At 33.7% G+C, this 17,997-nt stretch overlaps 1 protein-coding gene across 2 annotated transcripts; it reads right to left on the reverse strand.

Annotated features, from left to right (window-relative positions):
* Positions 1–131: 131 nt before the first annotated feature.
* LOC8272195 (nicastrin) lies at positions 132–14,483 on the reverse strand. 2 transcript variants are annotated; one of them, XM_015727075.3, is made up of 17 exons: positions 14,186–14,483; positions 13,701–13,814; positions 13,241–13,355; positions 12,395–12,477; positions 12,220–12,296; positions 11,762–11,839; positions 11,052–11,123; positions 10,876–10,949; positions 9,984–10,113; positions 9,801–9,872; positions 8,866–8,985; positions 8,554–8,625; positions 7,530–7,670; positions 1,763–1,847; positions 1,199–1,640; positions 721–805; positions 456–629 (listed from the first exon to the last, which is right to left on the reverse strand). In XM_015727075.3, exons 1-17 carry the CDS (start codon positions 14,250–14,252, stop codon positions 594–596), a joined length of 1,863 nt encoding a protein of 620 aa, XP_015582561.1. In that variant the 5' UTR covers positions 14,253–14,483; the 3' UTR covers positions 456–593. The 2 variants fall into 2 exon arrangements, with proteins under 2 accessions (XP_015582559.1, XP_015582561.1); XM_015727073.3 differs by lacking the exon at positions 721–805 and having other exon boundaries at positions 132–629; positions 14,186–14,480.
* Between the last annotated feature and the right edge of the window lie 3,514 nt (positions 14,484–17,997).

Raw genomic sequence — 17,997 nt, forward strand, 5'->3', positions numbered from 1 at the left:
CGCACTCTAATAGTAGTGGTGTAGATGTTCATTCTATATATATTTCATTTGCTTTGAAATGTTTTCTGCAAAACATGTAATGTAACCTTAATTGGTTACTCTTCAACACAATTTTGTTTTGGCAATAAACATTGACAAGGCAATAGGCAATGCATTCTCCATTTGAATAATATGGAATTCAATTACATTAACTGAAATGCGCATGGATGCATCTTAAATATGACAGCATGAGCATCCCATCCCAGCAAGTGCTTCAAATTCAGTGTCTTGAATGATGCAAACAATTTGGTTTTCGTTTTTAGCTCTATTCCCTACCATTTCCGTACGCTATATCAAAAACCTCCAACCACAACTCAGAATATTGTCAATCCCGTTTCGAGGCCTTTGTGATGAAGGCTCTTGTAATTACTATTACTACGTAAGCCAAGACAGTGACAGCAATACCTCCCACCAGAACAAGGTTATCAAAAGTGGCATTCTGAACTGTATATACACGAAGGCCAATTGCGTCCCAGTTGCTCTCTGTCCACACCGGATCCACCATTCCCATGGAGTCTGAATAATTCGATGGCAAAACGCTCCATATTCCAGATTCATATTTCAATCGGGTTGAATACGCAGGGACATACCTGCAGTGATGAACAGATGAATGACTGGAAACTGCAACCATGCAATTACATGCTGAGCATAGAATTTCCTAACTAGCCATCTAACAGTTACCATCTGTTGAGCAAGAAAAAACATGCACGCTTCAGTGAAGGCATGCTGGTCAACATCTCTATCAAGGGAAAGGTTGGCATTAGACCTAAACAAAGGACACATGAAGATACAAATGCAAAAATTAAACAGATGGAAGGAAGAAAAATAAATCTGAAGCGCCTATACTGTTCTCAATGCAGGCTTTAGTTTAGTGTTTCACAAAAAGTTTTGACATATTGCACTCTAAACACACAAGCATACTTTCAATTTGACTACCATGTTAATTTTGCACCAAACCTCATACACAGAAATGGGATCAGGGCTTGCTTTAGGCAGGCATTTTCTAATGAGGTCAGTTTGGGAAAAATGTCACATGGGGGATAAAATAAAACACACAATTGCCCAGCTGCAGCTTTAATTTTATGTTCTTAGACATGCTTATTCAGGGACTCCTAAGTATTAACTATTCTAATTTAGCAGGTTCTAGCCAGTATGTTACCTTGTAGTAGAAGTAACACAAACTCCCTTCCCATTCATTTCTGCCTTAATGCAGACCTCGCCTTTGTTGCTGCAATCCTTTGAGCAATCGGAACTACTATTCTCCTTCAGAACAGAAGTTCTATCAGCCAAAAAGTTCCATATAAACCTAGAAATATCATCAACATATCCAATATATGGATTTGATGAAGGTTCCCCAATAATGACACCAACATAATGACTTGGACATGTAGAGGTTGGTGATATATAGTTCTTCACCAGCTCGCAAGACAAACCCAGGTCACAGTCCAATAAACAGCCCATTAGTTCTTCAACTAAAGAGGCATTTACATTGATAGCACTTAGAGCCGAATTGCTAAAATTTGTGCTGCCACTAGCAAGAATATAAAGAGTGCGAGCAATAAGAGAAGCAGCTGCCACTATAGCTGAAGAGTGTATATTTGCTGCATTTAAGACAAATAATAGATTAGTGATCAACATAGATAAGTTACTATTGTCTTTTATTTCTTTAAAACTGGGGGAGGAGAGCTGGAGAGTAAGCAAACAAGAGTCCAGATCAACTCACATATATCATCAAGGTGACTCTGGTAGAACTTGTTGGAAAAAGCAGAATCAAAGTCCTCCAATACAATCCCAGTAATTGATGAGTTCTGCCGAGAAAAAAAAGAAACTATAATGAAATCATAGATTTCTGAGTGCTAACTATTCTCTGACAAAGCAATAAAATTGTTGATTATAAGCTGACCAAATTGAAATGGATCGACTCAATCATTACTGATCTGGTCAAAGTTGTTCAAGAAAAAAATCCTTGATTTAATCTGTATATATTCTGTACTATTATTATATTCAGCTAAAAGTTAGTGAGTTGCTAGAATTAGAAATTAGCTATATTTAGTCCTACAAGTTAACCAATCTAAATATAAAAGGACCTAGTTCTATGCTGCTAAAAGAATTGAACATAGAGAATTATTTTCTCCGAAAAGGGTTTAAAAGGTAAATCTCTCATACTAACTATTTTCTCGAAGCGACAAAAGAATTTTTCATTCTAGCAAAACAGCATGGAACTTCCATATGGTGCACAATGCAGGAGATAAAGAAGCAACACCAAAAGTAAACTAAAACCAGACTGATCTGAAGAATCTCAGAGAAAGAAAGAAAGAAAGAACCATTCAGTTGTAGAGCTATTCCCAAAACATAAGTTTTAAGACTAACAAAATACAGTTCAACCCCTCAAATTTCTAACTCTCTTCAAGTGGACTTCAGAGATAGTAGCAATAGACTACAATCTTTCAACTTTGTAGGCTTCTAGCTTACTAGAACTCCGCTCCAACTGTTACAGGATGTATATAGGATAGGTTATATACCCTAAATAGGAGTCCTCCTTGTATAGGATACCTACAATGTTTAGGAATCTTCCTACCTGTATATATATGTGTTATTAGTGTGAATAAACAATTTTATTTTTTGCTTAGATCTATGATTACATGGTATCAGAGCAAGGAATTAACCCTAGAAATCAAAATTGGGGAATTGGGAAATTACTTTTGGTTTAGCAATAGGGTGTTCTACTTTCGGCTCATCTCTTTAGAGATATAGTTTTTAATCACCGCTTGCACCAATAGGAGCGTTGCCTGCCAATCATCTGATTTGGAAAGTCCGGTCACCAGAACCCTAGCGCATGGCTCTCACGCGCCCAAAACAGTTGCTGCACTCTTGTCCACGCGCCGGCGGGTGGAGGCACATGGGTCACTAGAACTTGCTCCGGTCAACTTTGCCAAGCTCGCCTCATCCTCTATTGTCCATATTTCTGCTTGGTTTTGTGAAAATCCAAACAAGTGAAGGGTTTTCTTTGAACAAACTTGGCTACACAAAGATGCTCATTTATTTTTACAAATTAAGAATTCTATTGACAGTGAGATTGTGGGTCTGATTAATCATTGTGAGTTGGTGAAGTATTTACTAGAGTACTTAGAGCTTATGCACCCTAGGAAGGGGAATATTAATCGCATGTATGATATATGTAAAGCTTTCTACCGAGCTGAAAAACAAGACAAGTCTCTCACAAGCTATTTCATGGATTTCAAGAAGATGTATGAGGAGCTTAACATGTTATTACCATTTAGCCCAAATGTGAAAGTTCAACAAGCCCAAAGGGTGAAGATGGCTGTTATGAGTTTTCTAGCTGGTCTTCCCTATGAATTTGAGACTGCCAAATCTCAAATTCTTTCTAGTCCAGAGATTACTTCTCTTCAAGAGGCCTTCTCTAGAGTACTTTGCACAAAAAATTTCTCCACCTATTCAATCCAATAGTGCTCTCGTCGGACGAGGAAACATGGATGGTAAAAGTAGTAGAGGAAGGGGATCAAGTAATGCATCAAGCAATGCTAATAGTAATGTTGATACCTGGAAACAGGATTCAAGTGGGATTGTATGTCATTACTATCATAAGCGAAGTCATCTGAAACGTGATTGCAGGAGATTGTTGAATAAGAGGAATTAGACTGCACAAGTTGCATCTGCTCATGATATATCTAAAAAGTCCGTTCTAATATCTGCATATGAATTTGCCAAATTTCAGCAATACCAAGAATCATTGAAGCCTTCATCTACTCCTGTCACTGCTATCACCGAGTTAGGTAAACCAAACACATGCCTTGTTTCCTCATCCTCCAATTAGGCCACAGATTCTGGTGCCACAAATCATATGACAGGTAACTCTAGCCTATTTTCTACCTTTAAGCCCTATACATCGTCTTCTAAAGTTACTTTAGCAGTTGGGTCAACATCTTCTGTACTTGGTTCTGGCACAATGAACCCGACTCCATCACTTCCTTATGAGTCTACCTCAAGCACATTGTCGGTTGGGTCATCCCTGTCTTCCTTTGTTAAAGAGAATTTGTCCTCAACTTCACAATTTATCTTCTTTAGAATGTGAGTCATGTCAATATGAGAAACATCATCGTCTTAGTTTTAGTCCTAGAGTCAATAAATGTGCTAGTGTTCCTTTTGTTAGTTCATTCAGATGTTCAGGGTCCTTGTCTACTTATGTCCAAAGGTGGATTTAAATACTTTGTTACCTTTGTTGATGACTTTTCTAGTTTGACCTGGTTATATTTATTGAAAAGTCATTCTGAGTTATTTTCTCACTTTTGTGCTTTTTATGCTGAAGTCAAAACTTAATTTAATGTTTTTGTCCACACTAAGTGATAATGCTAAAGCGTATTTATCAAAATCTTTTCAATCTTATATGACTAATCAAGGAATTCTCTATCAAACTTATTGTGTGGATACACCATCACAAAATGGGGCAGCAAAAAGAAATATAGACATCTTCTTGAAACTGCAAGTGATACAAACCAAACTAGCACAACGAATCCTACTCCAAAAATTCCTTGAGCTAGTAAGATTTGCATCATCAAGACTCCTTGTTGGAGTAGGATTTGTTGTGCTAGTTTGGTTTGTATCAGCAAAGGCCTTATTATTTCAAATGAATGTTCCAAAACAATTTTGGGCTAATGCAGTTTCAACAGCTTGCTTTCTGATTAATCGCATGCCTTCAACTGTTCTTAATGGCAAGATCCTTAACATACTCTTCTTCCGAATAATTTATTGTTTCCAATTGAGCCTAGAATATTTGGTTGTACTTGTTTTGTTCGTGATGTTCGTCCTCAAATCACGAAACTTGATCCTAAGTCTTTAAAGTGCATCTTTTTTAGCTATTCTCGTGTTTAGAAAGGGTATAGATGTTATTTTCCTAGTCTTAATAGATATCCAGTGTTAGCTAATGTCATTTTCCTAGAGGATATGCCATTCTTCCCATCTTCCACTCTCTTAAGTAAAAAGGAGAATGATGATCATGTGTGGGTATATGTTATTACACATCCTGTTTCTACTTCAGATATTTTTGTTCCTACTCGTCCACCAATCACTCAGGTCTACTCACGACGGCAAAATCCTTCTAGTGCATGTCTTGAACCAGATCCGATGTTAAATGATGATCTTCCCATTGCCCTTTGCAAGGTAAACGTCAGTGCACTTACCCTGTTTCTTCATTTGTGTCTTACAATCATTTAGGTGTACTTGTTCTTTTAAAATTGTCCAAGAACCCCTATCATAGTAGATTTACTTGGACCTTTGGGTGTAAGGAGATAGTAATAGTGCCCAGAACTTAGTAGATTTACCTGCATGGAAGAAGGCTATTGGGTGTAAGTGGGTTTCTGCAGTGAAAGTGAATCCTGATAGGTCAATTGCTCGTCTGAAAGCTTGTCTTGTAGTAAAGGGATATGCCTAAATTTATTATTCTGGCACTTTTTTACCTGTTGCTAAGTTGACTTCTGTCATATTACTAATATCTATGGTAGCTATTCACAATTGGCCTTTGCATCAGTTAGACATTAAGAATGTTTTTCTTCTTGGAGATCTAGAAAAGGAAGTGTATATGGAGCAACCTCCTAGTTTTGTTGCTCAAGGGTAGTATGGAAAAGTTAGTCGTCTTCGAAAGTCTTTATGTGGCTTGAAGAAGAGTCCACGTGCTTGGTTTGGCAAGTTTAGTCAAGCAATTTAGCAGTTTAGTATAAAGAAAAGCAAATCTGACCATTCTGCTTTCTATACACAGTCTGAGGGTGGCATTATTTTGCTAGTTATGTATGCGGATGACATTGTGATTACTGGAAGTAATGCTTCAGAGATTTCATCTCTTAAATCCTTTCTTCATAGTCAGTTCCACAAGAAGATTTAGTGATGTTGAAGTATTTCTTAGGTGTCAAGGTAATGAGAAAGAGAGGGAGGGCTTTTGTTATCTCAACGGAAATATGTGCTTGACTTCTGAAATAGGTAAATTGAGGGCTAAACCATGTAGTACTCCGTTGATGCCTAATTGCAACTTACAAGAGATGGTAAATTGTTTGAAGACCCTAAGAGATACAGAAGATTAATTGGGAAGTTAAATTATTTAACAGTGAATCATCCAGACATCACATATTCAGTCAATGTGGTAAGCATATACATGTCTTATCCAATGATTGATCATTGGAAAGCAGTAGAATAAATTTTGTGTGATTTGAAGGGAGCTTCTAGACAAGGTATCACATGTAGAGATCACAGGCATTTTAGGATTGAGTGTTTTTCAAATGCTGATTGTGCAGGATCCAAAGAAGATTGAAGGTCTACTTCAGGGTCTTGTATCTTTGTTGGAGGAAATCTAGTTTCCTGGAGTAAGAAGCTGCGTGTAGTCTCGCTTTTTAATGCATAATCAGAATATCGAGCTATGCCTCAGCTTACATGTGAAATAACATGGATTCATCAGCTTCTATCTGAACTCGATTTTTAGATTTCAATATCAGCAAAGTTATGGTATGATAATCAAGCAGCTCTTCATATTGCTTCGAATCTGATATTTCATGAACGAACTAAGCACATTGAAGTTTATCGTCATTTTGTTCGTGAGAAGATACAACAAGGACTGGTTTCCACAGGTTACGTAAAGATTAGAGAACAATTAAGAGACATCTTTACTAAAGCTCTAAACAAGACTCAAGTTGATTATCTGTGTAATAAATTGGGCATGATTAACATCTATGCTCCAGCTTGAGGGGGAGTGTTACAGGATATATGTAGGATAAGTTGTATACTGTAAATAGGAGTCCTTGTATAGGATACCTACAATGTTTAGGAGCTTTCCTACTTGTATATATATGTGTGTTATTAGTATGAATAAACAATTCTATTTTTTGCTCAGATCTATAATTACACCAATAAACAATAACCAAGGCATAAACTTTGGAATCGCCCAAGAGTAACAACACACTGACGTAGTTCTCCAACAACTCTGCAGTGCAATGGAAGATGCTCTCCTCTCTATTATTCTAAATATGACACTAGTTCATGATATAACATGTTTCTTTTTTCTCTTTACCAGATCACCTATAATCCAAATTTTTCCCAAAGGAAGTGCCTTAACTCTCCAAATACACTTCATATGAATATTTATGTTGACATTGCCTTGCATTCTCATGTAATAACTCAGCCAACGCCTAGCGTCCTTAGCTTTCGTGCAATGCCATAGCAAAACAGAAAATGGTCAATTTTCTTTTCAACATTCTTTGGCTATGACGTGGTCAAACGTCTCTACATCCGCAACAGTGTAGTTGTTCATATATCAAGGCAAGAAAAAATCAAACTTGTGCTTAGTTCTTTTGAACACAAATCCATAATAACTTGATTATTCTTAACAATACGACAATACGATTAACTGTGTCCTAACTCAAGGAAATCAAGTATAAAATAATACATAAAGAAAACAATACAAAATACTTCAAGTTACCGCTTCTAACCTTTCTCAGAAATGCCATCAAAGATGATGGCGGTATCCCAGGATTTGAAGTGCTTGCTGATAAGATTGTAACATTTTTTGATTCAAGTGAATCTTCGGCACCTTTGAAGGCATTCAACATTTTGTTTGTGCCTGGTGAAACCTACATAAATGAAAAGTGAAAACTACAATTGCACAAACTAAAAACACTAATCTAACTAAATACAGATTTATCAGTCATCACATAAGAGGTAAATAAAACCAGATCAAGAATCGATGACATTTTACGCTAAATCGAATAAGATAAACATACGCTAATGCCACTTCAGGGGTTTAAGAAAGAAAATAATAACATTTGTGTTTTGTTTAATAGGAGCAATAATAATTATGATTTTGAGATGCCATTATATCAGCTCAGGCAAGGCGACTAGATATACATATCTCATTCAAGATTTTTCCTTCCTGTTAAATGCTCTTTTTTAACTAGTCTTTCAACAAGATTTTATATCTAACAGGAAGAAAGAAAGTAAAAAAGAACACATTATTTTATGATATCTATGTTGACCTACAACTTTCATCATCTTCCATAATATTGACTTTTAGATGTAAATACTACAATCTAGAATCCAACTAATTTCTCCATAAACACATGAGACAGCATCAATCTATTGTAAAGTCGTAGTACTACTTGGATCATGAACTTGTCTAGGAAAATCCTCCAACTTTTAGTGAAGTCTCACATAAATAGCTGGTATAAATCAGTTGATTAGTAATTCAAACAGCAAAAACAAAGAGGGAAATGGTGCTGCCACCATCACCATCTAAGCTGCTAGCATATTCAAGTTTCATTCACCAAACAACCACTGGCACCTCTACTGTAACCTTCACGTTCTCTATATGTTACAACATAGTTAAGTTCCCATCATATATAACATCAAGTGTGCTCAGTTCATACGTAGAAAGAGAGTGACGGAGAAGGCAATAGAAGAGGAAATATAACAATTAGAATGAAAAAAAAAAAAATAGAGAAGCTAAGGAGTTCATACCCCTGCTGTGTGGGCGAAGAAGGTTTTATTCCCTCCACTGAAACCCTTCCCAACAGATCCAATTTCCATGACCTTGTAGAATCATTTAGCACTCAAGGTGTTACACTCTTAAAATATTAAGCAGTAGATTAAAATGATTGAGCTCCCAGTGAATCACAACAAAACCAAATTCATTTACATGGAAGCATAGAGCCCACAACATAAAAAGTATTTGTTGGGAAAAGTACTTTTCTTTTTCTTTTTGTGTGTGTTTTTCTTTTGTATGTTTATAGCAACCTAAATAAAGTTTATCACAACATGATAGAGGAATACCATCTCAATTAGAGTGTCATTTATGCCATTAACAGAATCTGTCTGTAAATCAAGTTCAAGCAAAAATCTCCTGCTACCAAGATAGCCCCATGCCTCCCCAGTGAAAACTGAAAAAACAAGCTGCACCAAGATTATGAACCATCAGATAATCATTCTTGCAGGCATGTCAACAGCAGAAACATGCCACCATAAATTAATAATTTGAAAGTCCAATGCATGGTACTTCCTAGATTACATATCCTAGGGACAGTCAAGTCTATGTAGCCTTCACATTACACTGGAAGGAGGGTGTTTTAGTGGTTTGAAACTATGACCCATGTCATAATGGAGCAGTGTTAGCACTGCACTAAGACTCACCTCAAAATAAATAAATAAATAAACATTAAACATATAAAATAAATAAAACCAAGAATACACGCCAAAATATAGAAGTCAATAGCAGTTGCATTAGAATGCACTGATAGAATACAAGAATTCATTCATTGTCCTGCAAATTTAATATTGCAATTTTTCAGTTGGCTGTTTCACAGTATGCAATGCATTGCACGTGGGAGTTTTCCCCAGTTTTTCAAAGTTTAGCTTAAAAGGGAAACCTTGAGATTTTACATCAAGAGGATATATTGAGCATATTGGTCCACATTTTGTTTCAAAGTGATATTACTGCCATTTCAGAATTCAAAGCAGCAGACTTCCATCCACCTCAGCAAAAGACCAATTAACAAGAGAAGCATCCATGTCAAAATCTTTCATACCTGAGGAACTCATTCTTTTAGTTGTAAAATGAAGAGGAAGGGCATGTTTCCTTAAGATTTCAAAAAAATGAAAATCCATACACTAGTAAAGGCTCTCAGCATAGCAAAAATTATGAAACCAGATAAATGAGCAAATGGTCACAAAAGAAACATTTGTTCAAAGAGCACCAATCTCATGTGCACCTGTTTACTGAGATCTTCTAAACCATCCACACGAGAAAGTGAATCAACTGCTGCCAGCAAAGAAATCAATCCCTAGGAATGTATGAAAGATAGTTTGTTCATTGAGTTAGAATAGAAAAAAGACCATTGATAAATAAAATAACATTAACATTGACTAAATATCCACCAAAATCTTGAACTTACAGAAATAGGAGATTCTGCACCTAAGCTCTTGTCACGGAAAAATGAAGCAGAATCCATAGATGCCACTGTTAATATAATGGGCTTGGATTGAGTTGATGAGATATTAATCGGTGGGAGTGATGACCAAACACTGCCCTTCACATAAATAATCACAATTAAAATTAAGCTGAAAAAAAATTTTAGTTAGAACACTCAATCTTGTTTAAAAAGCAAAGAAAGGTTCGGTTATTTGTTTACAACACAGAGAGGTTATATTGTTGGTAAATCACTTGCTGGAAACTTATTGAATGTGTTATGATGCCATGTTAAATACACTTCAAACACCAGCAAGTGAACTGGTCATGTAAAATCTACACACAAGACACTCAGGCTTGGTCAGACTCATCTACCACACAACCCAAGCTCATAAAAAAATTATAGTCAAAACCAAGCTTAGTGCTATTTTCCCTTGTAGTCTTGCAAGCTGGAACATGACTAACTTTTACTGATAGAAGGGATATGATCCCGATAAACACTATTGATCAATCAGAGATGTCGAAATGTTTCCTTAGATATATTATTAAAACCAATCAACATAGCACAGTATCTTATACAAGCATATGGGACTTATAAATACAAGTACTAATGCTAATGAAGAGTTGAAAAGAAAGGATTTTGCATCTCTGAGCAATTGCATATTCGAGCCTATTTATGGTTTCACTATCATACAAATTTCATCTGTGAGCAAATCCGTGACCATTATAAGCTCATCCATAGCATGGTATAAATAAGCATTTAACCTACTTGATCCTATTTATGATTTAAGAATGATAGAGAAATCATCTCAAACCAGCTGGATCCAAACCGAAATGATAAACAGCAGTCAGAGAGTAGAAAACATGGCAAAACCTACCTGTATCCACCTAATGGAAGGCAAGTTTCTTCTCTTAAACAAGATTCTGAATCATGAGTCCCAGATTTGGTTGTCTACCCAAGTAAATAAGAAATCAGTATAAGTAAATCATGTATTCTGATTGTATTAAAAAAAAATGAAAATGATCAGCATACTGAAGCATCATAATCATTTACCTGCATCACCAAATCAAACTCAGCCACATCTGCAGTATAAGTATTCTTTTTATTCTCATTCTTCACAGCAACCTGCATGAATATGCAATAGTATGAAATGTAGATTAATCAACCACCAATCTGCTCCACAGAAAAAGCAAAACTGTCTCCTTAAGAAACTTCAATAATTGCAAAAGGAGACTATAACTTTAGGTCAAAGAACTTGGGAGTCATTTCTTAAGTGCATAAAATGCTTTCATGTTTGAACTTGTCACGCATCTCAGCTAATCATATATGACCATCAATTATGATTCAATTTCTAAATCCCCATCTAGGTTAGTAGAATTTAAATGTTTGACTAAGTAAACTTAATACATCACCTGCATTGGGAAAATTAAGTATTTTTATTTTCACATTATAAAATAATTCCTTACAGACCCCATGTCTAAAAATAAAAAGAAAAAATGGTACAGATTTTCCAGAGTAAAGAAACAACTTATTAACATGGTGAATGGATACTTTCACCAATTTATGCCAAACAACTAACCAACAAAGAATTGAACACAATGATGTCCATCAGCTAAATTTATAGTGACAGAATTTCCATCAGGAATGAAAATTGGTCTCACTTCTCGTAATATAAAAATACCATCACTAGACTCAGAACAATCAATCTATATACCACTATATAACACAGTGGCAAATCTTCTTGCTAAAATTATATGTTTTACCTCCTGCATGATCTGACTGCTATCCTCAGAGAGTAGGAATACAGGAAAGTTGTAAGCTTTCTTCATAATACCAGATCCCTGTAAATACAAAATGAAGAAACTATACCTAGTCAAGCAAATGCAAAAAGAAATATGCACTCTATATTTTGACAGAGGGAATCAGGGGAATTCAATCAATAACCAGTAGCCACTTAAATGAAATTAAAACTAAGAAATTCCATGACTTAAGAAATTCCATGACCATCAAAGGGGCAGTCGTAGCAACTATAATCCAATCTGAATACAGACCAACTGGTGCAATACCATTATCCCGCAGACACATACTTTGAATGCTTAATTATTTGATGATCAAATTAAAAAAAAATTAGCAAATAGCAGTGTAAATCAAGACATTGGAAGAGGTTGGACAACAAGAAGCTGAAATATATTAGAATAGTGACTATAAACTCATAGCATACAATCGGGTTCCATTCATAGTTGATGCTGTGATAAGGTGCAAATTCAACTTCTGGAAACTTTGGAGCAGGAGAGAATCCTGAAATATAGAAGAAAGCCCGCTGTTAGCACTTTGTAACAGCTGCAATGAAAAATAAATAAATATATAAACTGATAATTCATAGAAAATGCAATCACCTATTAATTTATTTTGAATTTTCGTCCCAGACTGGACTAAAATACCGCCTACATTCTTAGCAAAAGTTGGATCATTTGATATTCTGAAGCAGAAACAGGCATCTGACATTAATGGTTATTTAAAAAAACAATTTCTTCAACGAAGAACAAAACCAGAAAGAAAATACTAAACAATGTAGCCAAAACAGGCTAAGCATAAAAATTTCAACTTTCAATTTTTATAAGCAAAAGACCCTAAACTGTCATAGATTCATGAACAAGTCCATATTGCACTCCCATTGTCTAATTAATTAATTTTTTTTTTAAAAAAGAAAAAAGCATCCTACTACATAAGCTACTCATGTTGCAGCCACATAGATTCTATACTTTTCCAGTCTAGGTGTTAGTTGTAACACATTGAAAATAGCTGCATAAATTGCTTTTAGGGAAGAAAGAAAATAAAAACTCTGCTACAAACATTGTTGTAATTCATGGAAGATTAATTATAGAATATATTATTGACCAATAAATCATCCTTAAATATTAAAGACAACCACTTTGCAGTCTTAAGACTCTAAACATATTACAGGGCCCACAACATAGCTTTTATTTAGTTCTAGCTGTGCTTTTGTCAGTATGCACTGATTGCTTATATTCCCAGTTTATGAATTTTAAAAGCTGGCTCACCCTTCATCTTCCAAGAACTCAATATCTTTACCATTTTCCCAACTTAAGCAAAGTTATCATGCTACTAGAATGATCAATTGCAAAGCTCATTTTTGAAGGAAATATAAAACTAAAAAGAGCAAATCAAACAAATAAACAAAAATGCATAAAGCATGTTGCCAATGAATGGATATTGCATGCCTGTCAAAAAGTTGTTGAATATCATCTAACGATACCAAAACTGCAGATAAATGTGCCAGCTCACTAACATTCTTGAACTTTATAACTGGAGCAACAACCTTGTCTCGTCCAGGATCTAGGAATGAAAGAGAAACTGATAAGGCACCAAATACGCATTACATAATAAAACTTTGATCTTGCAAAAGCTGGTATAAGGTAAATTACTATTAGAGCTTGTTTGGAATAAATAATTTGCAAGAATTCAATTGAATAATTTGAATTGAATTGCTTGCAAAATCATGTCATGGTTTTAAGATTATTTCATTTCTTTCAAAATGCCTATTTTTTAAAGTTCAACGAATCAAATTCCAGCAACTACAACCTTTCAAACATGAGAATTTACTGATTAGAATTGAATTAAATTCACTCTTGAATTTTTCGACCTTCCGAACACACTACACAAGCTTTAGAAGCATCTTACTTGCACAGCCGATCTCTCCAGAAAGATTGAGTAGCCGTACACAAGGATATCCATCGATAACCATATACATTGACTTCTGAAGATCAGGAACAGACTGCATAGAATTTGTCTCCGCTAAAATTACCACCAAAAAGAAAAGTTCATTACCAACAGAAAAATCCACAGTACAACAATATGAAAATAACATTAACCAACAAAAAAAAAAAAAGTAAAACGTAAAATAGAATATGGATAACTATTTGCAAGTAACACACTAAATAACTGTCAAATACTAAATCATTCCTCATTTCTGCATAAATGTGCAATGTCTATCAACAAGCAATAAATAAAACAAAAAATCAAAGTGTGCTTTTTGAATTCCATAACATCGTAAGGAATTTCAGATTGACAAATGTGAATTTTCAGATAATCAGGTTCAAAATGATGATGATAATAAAAATAATAGAGATTCAAATATTAAGAAAGTGAAGTGAAGCCAAACTCACCAGATAGAGAGAAAGGAAACCGAAATATTGGGAGCAAAATAAGAAGAGAAAGAAGGCTCGCGGCCATGGCGTAGTATAATCTAGGAATTTCCTTCTTTTTTCCCTTTTTGGTGAAGAAGTAGTGAAACCCTAAGCCATAGCCATTACTCAAAATTAAAGCTTGAAGAGACTCTTTCTTTCTCTTTCTATTTCTAGTTGTATTTCTATTTCTCAGCAGCGACTGATTTGAACAGTTGACTATAAAATTCTGCTTGTTTGATCTTTTGCCAGGGCAAATCGGGAATTATTCTGTTCCAATAAACAATTCGGGTAGGATCCCGGTAGCTAGAAGTTTTGTACTGATAAATTTGGGAAAAAGTGCTTTTTCACCCCTAAAGTTCAGTGCGAGGAACGGATTAGTCCTTAAGCTATCTTTAAGCGCAAGAAACTCTTAAAATAGCATAAATCTGATATTTAAGCCCTCTCTTCATACAAAAATTTAAACGGTGTTAATAACGACTGGTATGTCATAAATAAATCACACTAATTGAATAATTATTTAAAAATAATTTTTAAAATATATTTAAAATCTATCCTTGCATCCGCTAATCTTTATAAAATTAGATCAATCAACTCTAATCTTTGTTTTTAAAGATATTTGCGCTAAGAATGTTGTCATCTTCGGCCTCCTCTATTCTACCTTCACTCTCCATCATAACCCTTATTGGCTTGGAGTCTTTAGCTCTCCATGAGTGGTTCTTGTGGCCAAAGTAAATTCAAGAGCTGGAGTTATGTTTTTTTAGCATTTCCGTTGTTCGAATTGGCAATGTAGTGCCTTCAATCCCATATGTTTAATAAGAGTTCCAAAATAGTGGATTCAAAGCTTTTTCTTAGTTTAGAGTGTTTGAAAAATATAATTATCAGTTTATGGGAAATTTTGTCAATTTTTATATTTGAGGTAGTCAATCTAGATAATTCAAAAAAAAAAAAAAAAAGAGAAAGCGGTAGCCCTCTAGGTGGAGCCTTTCTTTTAAGAGAATTTATTCTCCAATAAGAGAGCTGCACACCTAAATGAATTTTAATAAAAAAATTCAATTATTTCCGTCAATCCGTGAACTCCAATTTGACATATTAACCAGATTTGTATCTCCCTATAATAAGGTGGGTTATTTTAACAAAAACGAAATTATATTATTAAAAGATAATTTTAAATTAATAATAAAATATTAAAATATTATCATTAATTTTGAAAAATATATTAATATTTATTAAAATACAAAAAAAATAGAATAGGACAAAAAGAATGAATAAAAATAAATAAATGACAATTAAGAAATAATAATTATTTAATTAATAAAATAATTAATTCTCACGAGTATAGGAAAAGCCTAAAAATTATAATTAAGAATTTGAAAATGAAAAGAAATATAAAAGATTGGAGCTTCAAATAACATAAAATAAGATATTAAGTGTCAACTAATTTGAATTAAAATAAAAGATGTTTTAAAGAGAATATAATAAGGAGTTTGAAAATGAGAAGGAATATAAAGATTATGTCTTCAAATGATACTAGATAGGCTATTAAGTTTTAATTACTCTTATATAAATGAGTATATATATGATGATTAAAAAATTAAAAAATTTTAATTAATAAAATAATTATTTTATTATAAAAATAAAAAATTTAATTAAAAATTAAAATTATAAAAGAGAATTTAAAAAAATTATAAGATGGCTAAAATTTATAATTAAGTTGTTTTATGTTTTATAGTGGAAATTATGAAAAAAGAGTTTAAAAGGTGGAGTAATATAAAATAATTAAATATTAATTAAAGTGTTAAAATTGTAATATAATATTTTATAAAATAGTAAAAAATATATAAAAATAGATTAATTATTTAAATTTAAAAATAGTTAGAAGTCATACAAGATGTAATCTTAAGAAAGAGAAAATAATGTTAAAAGCATTGTTTCATATATATATATATTAGATTGGTACCCGCACATTGCGTTCAAGATGTACAGGTCTGGCACTATGAAAAGAGTGAGATTTATTCAGTAACGAGTGGGTAATGCAAACTCATGCAAGTACGACGTGAAATGGCTCCCTCTTTCATGGTTCTTTTTGGAGGGAAGTTTGGAGTTGCAAAATGCCCAAGAAACTTTCACACTTCATACACCGTTTTGAGTTATAGCATCCTCCTGAAGGTAGCGGGTCTGAATGCTCGTGGTGTTTCTCTTGATGGGGTTTGTAAGGTGTGTGGTGAGGGCCTCAAAACGAGGGAACATTGTGTTTACGAAGTGCTCTAGAGCGGAGAAGGTTTGGCTTTTAAGCCCTTTCAGGTTTAGATCTCATTTTATCCCTTCTCACAGTATGGATGCATGGCTAGGGGATGTGGTATCACTACAAAAATAGTGTTTAGCGACGATTATATCCATCGCTAAAAGTGAAAAGTGAATAGGTAAAAAGAATTAGTGATGGTCTGATGACAAACCATTGCTGTAGTTAAAAAAATGCGTCGTTACCTGTGTAACAAGGTCTGTAAAATATGTCGGTAAATATGGCAAAAACAAATGCCATCGCCATAGCCTAAGACTGTCGTCGTTAAAGGCGCAACCAATTAGGCGTCATATCTCTGTTTATCGATGGATACTATCTGTCGATAAACTGTCAAGAAAATACATCGTTAGTAATCCATCGCTAACTATCGTCGGTAAGGCGTTACTAAACATTGTTATATTTATTTTTAAAATAATAAATGTATGTTGCTAGATATTTTTTAAATATAAGAAATTTATTTAATAGTCATGATTAAATATTGTTTTATTTATTTTTAATATATTAAATGTTTGTCGTTAATCCGTCGCTAATTTTTTATTTAAAAAAATTATTTAATAGTCGTTGCTAAATATAGGTTTTTATTTATTTACTTTAATTAATTAGCATTTTTTATTTTTTTAATAAAATTAATTAGCATATAATATTAATACAAATAGAAATAGAAATTAAAATTATGAAATTAAAAAATATAAATAATTGTATATAAAAAGAATATAGTAAAAATAAGGTAAGAAAATGTTATAAAGTAAAAGTATAAACAAAAATGTCTCTAATCACAGCTACTGGACAAGGAGGAGTTGGCCTAGTCTTGAGCTGGAGGATCCGGGGAAGCAGTTGCTGATGCATCGGCTGGAGGAGCAGGCGCAAGTGGTGGAACGATTTCAACACCAAACATGCAAATCATTTGTTGCATTGTCCACTCTAAATATGCTATATGGGTGCTATGAGTGAAAATGAGCCTAGCCGATCCGAACATTATTATTGTTCAAGATCGGCTCGGTAAAAATATATTAGTAATCAAGATCGGTTCGAGCTCGAGATATTTTGAATGAGCTCGAACGAGTAAAGAAATAAGTTGAGGCCGAGTCAAGCTCGAGCTGTTCAAAATATTAATATTTTTTAACATTTTGTTTATTTTTATTATATAAATGAGAATAATAAAAACAATATAAATTCTCTTAATAATGAAATTAATAGGAAAAAAATCACAAAATAATAAGCTCAAAGTGATGAATAAGTCCATTTAAAGAACTAAATAAGAATATATTGCTATATTAAAAAATAAGAAAAAATAGCTCGTAAAAGAATATTATTACATGCCATTTGTTCCTTCCAAATTTTAGTTTATAAAATAGGATTTACAAATTTATATGTGAATGTGAGTATATAAAAGATGTCTCTTAGTTAAATATAAAATCTCCATTATTATTATATATAATATAATATCTATAACGAGCCTAAGAGTTTATGAACACACATTGGAGCCGAGCTT

The sequence above is a fragment of the Ricinus communis genome, chromosome 5 (assembly GCF_019578655.1).
Source record: "Ricinus communis isolate WT05 ecotype wild-type chromosome 5, ASM1957865v1, whole genome shotgun sequence".
Taxonomy (NCBI): Eukaryota; Viridiplantae; Streptophyta; class Magnoliopsida; order Malpighiales; family Euphorbiaceae; genus Ricinus; species Ricinus communis.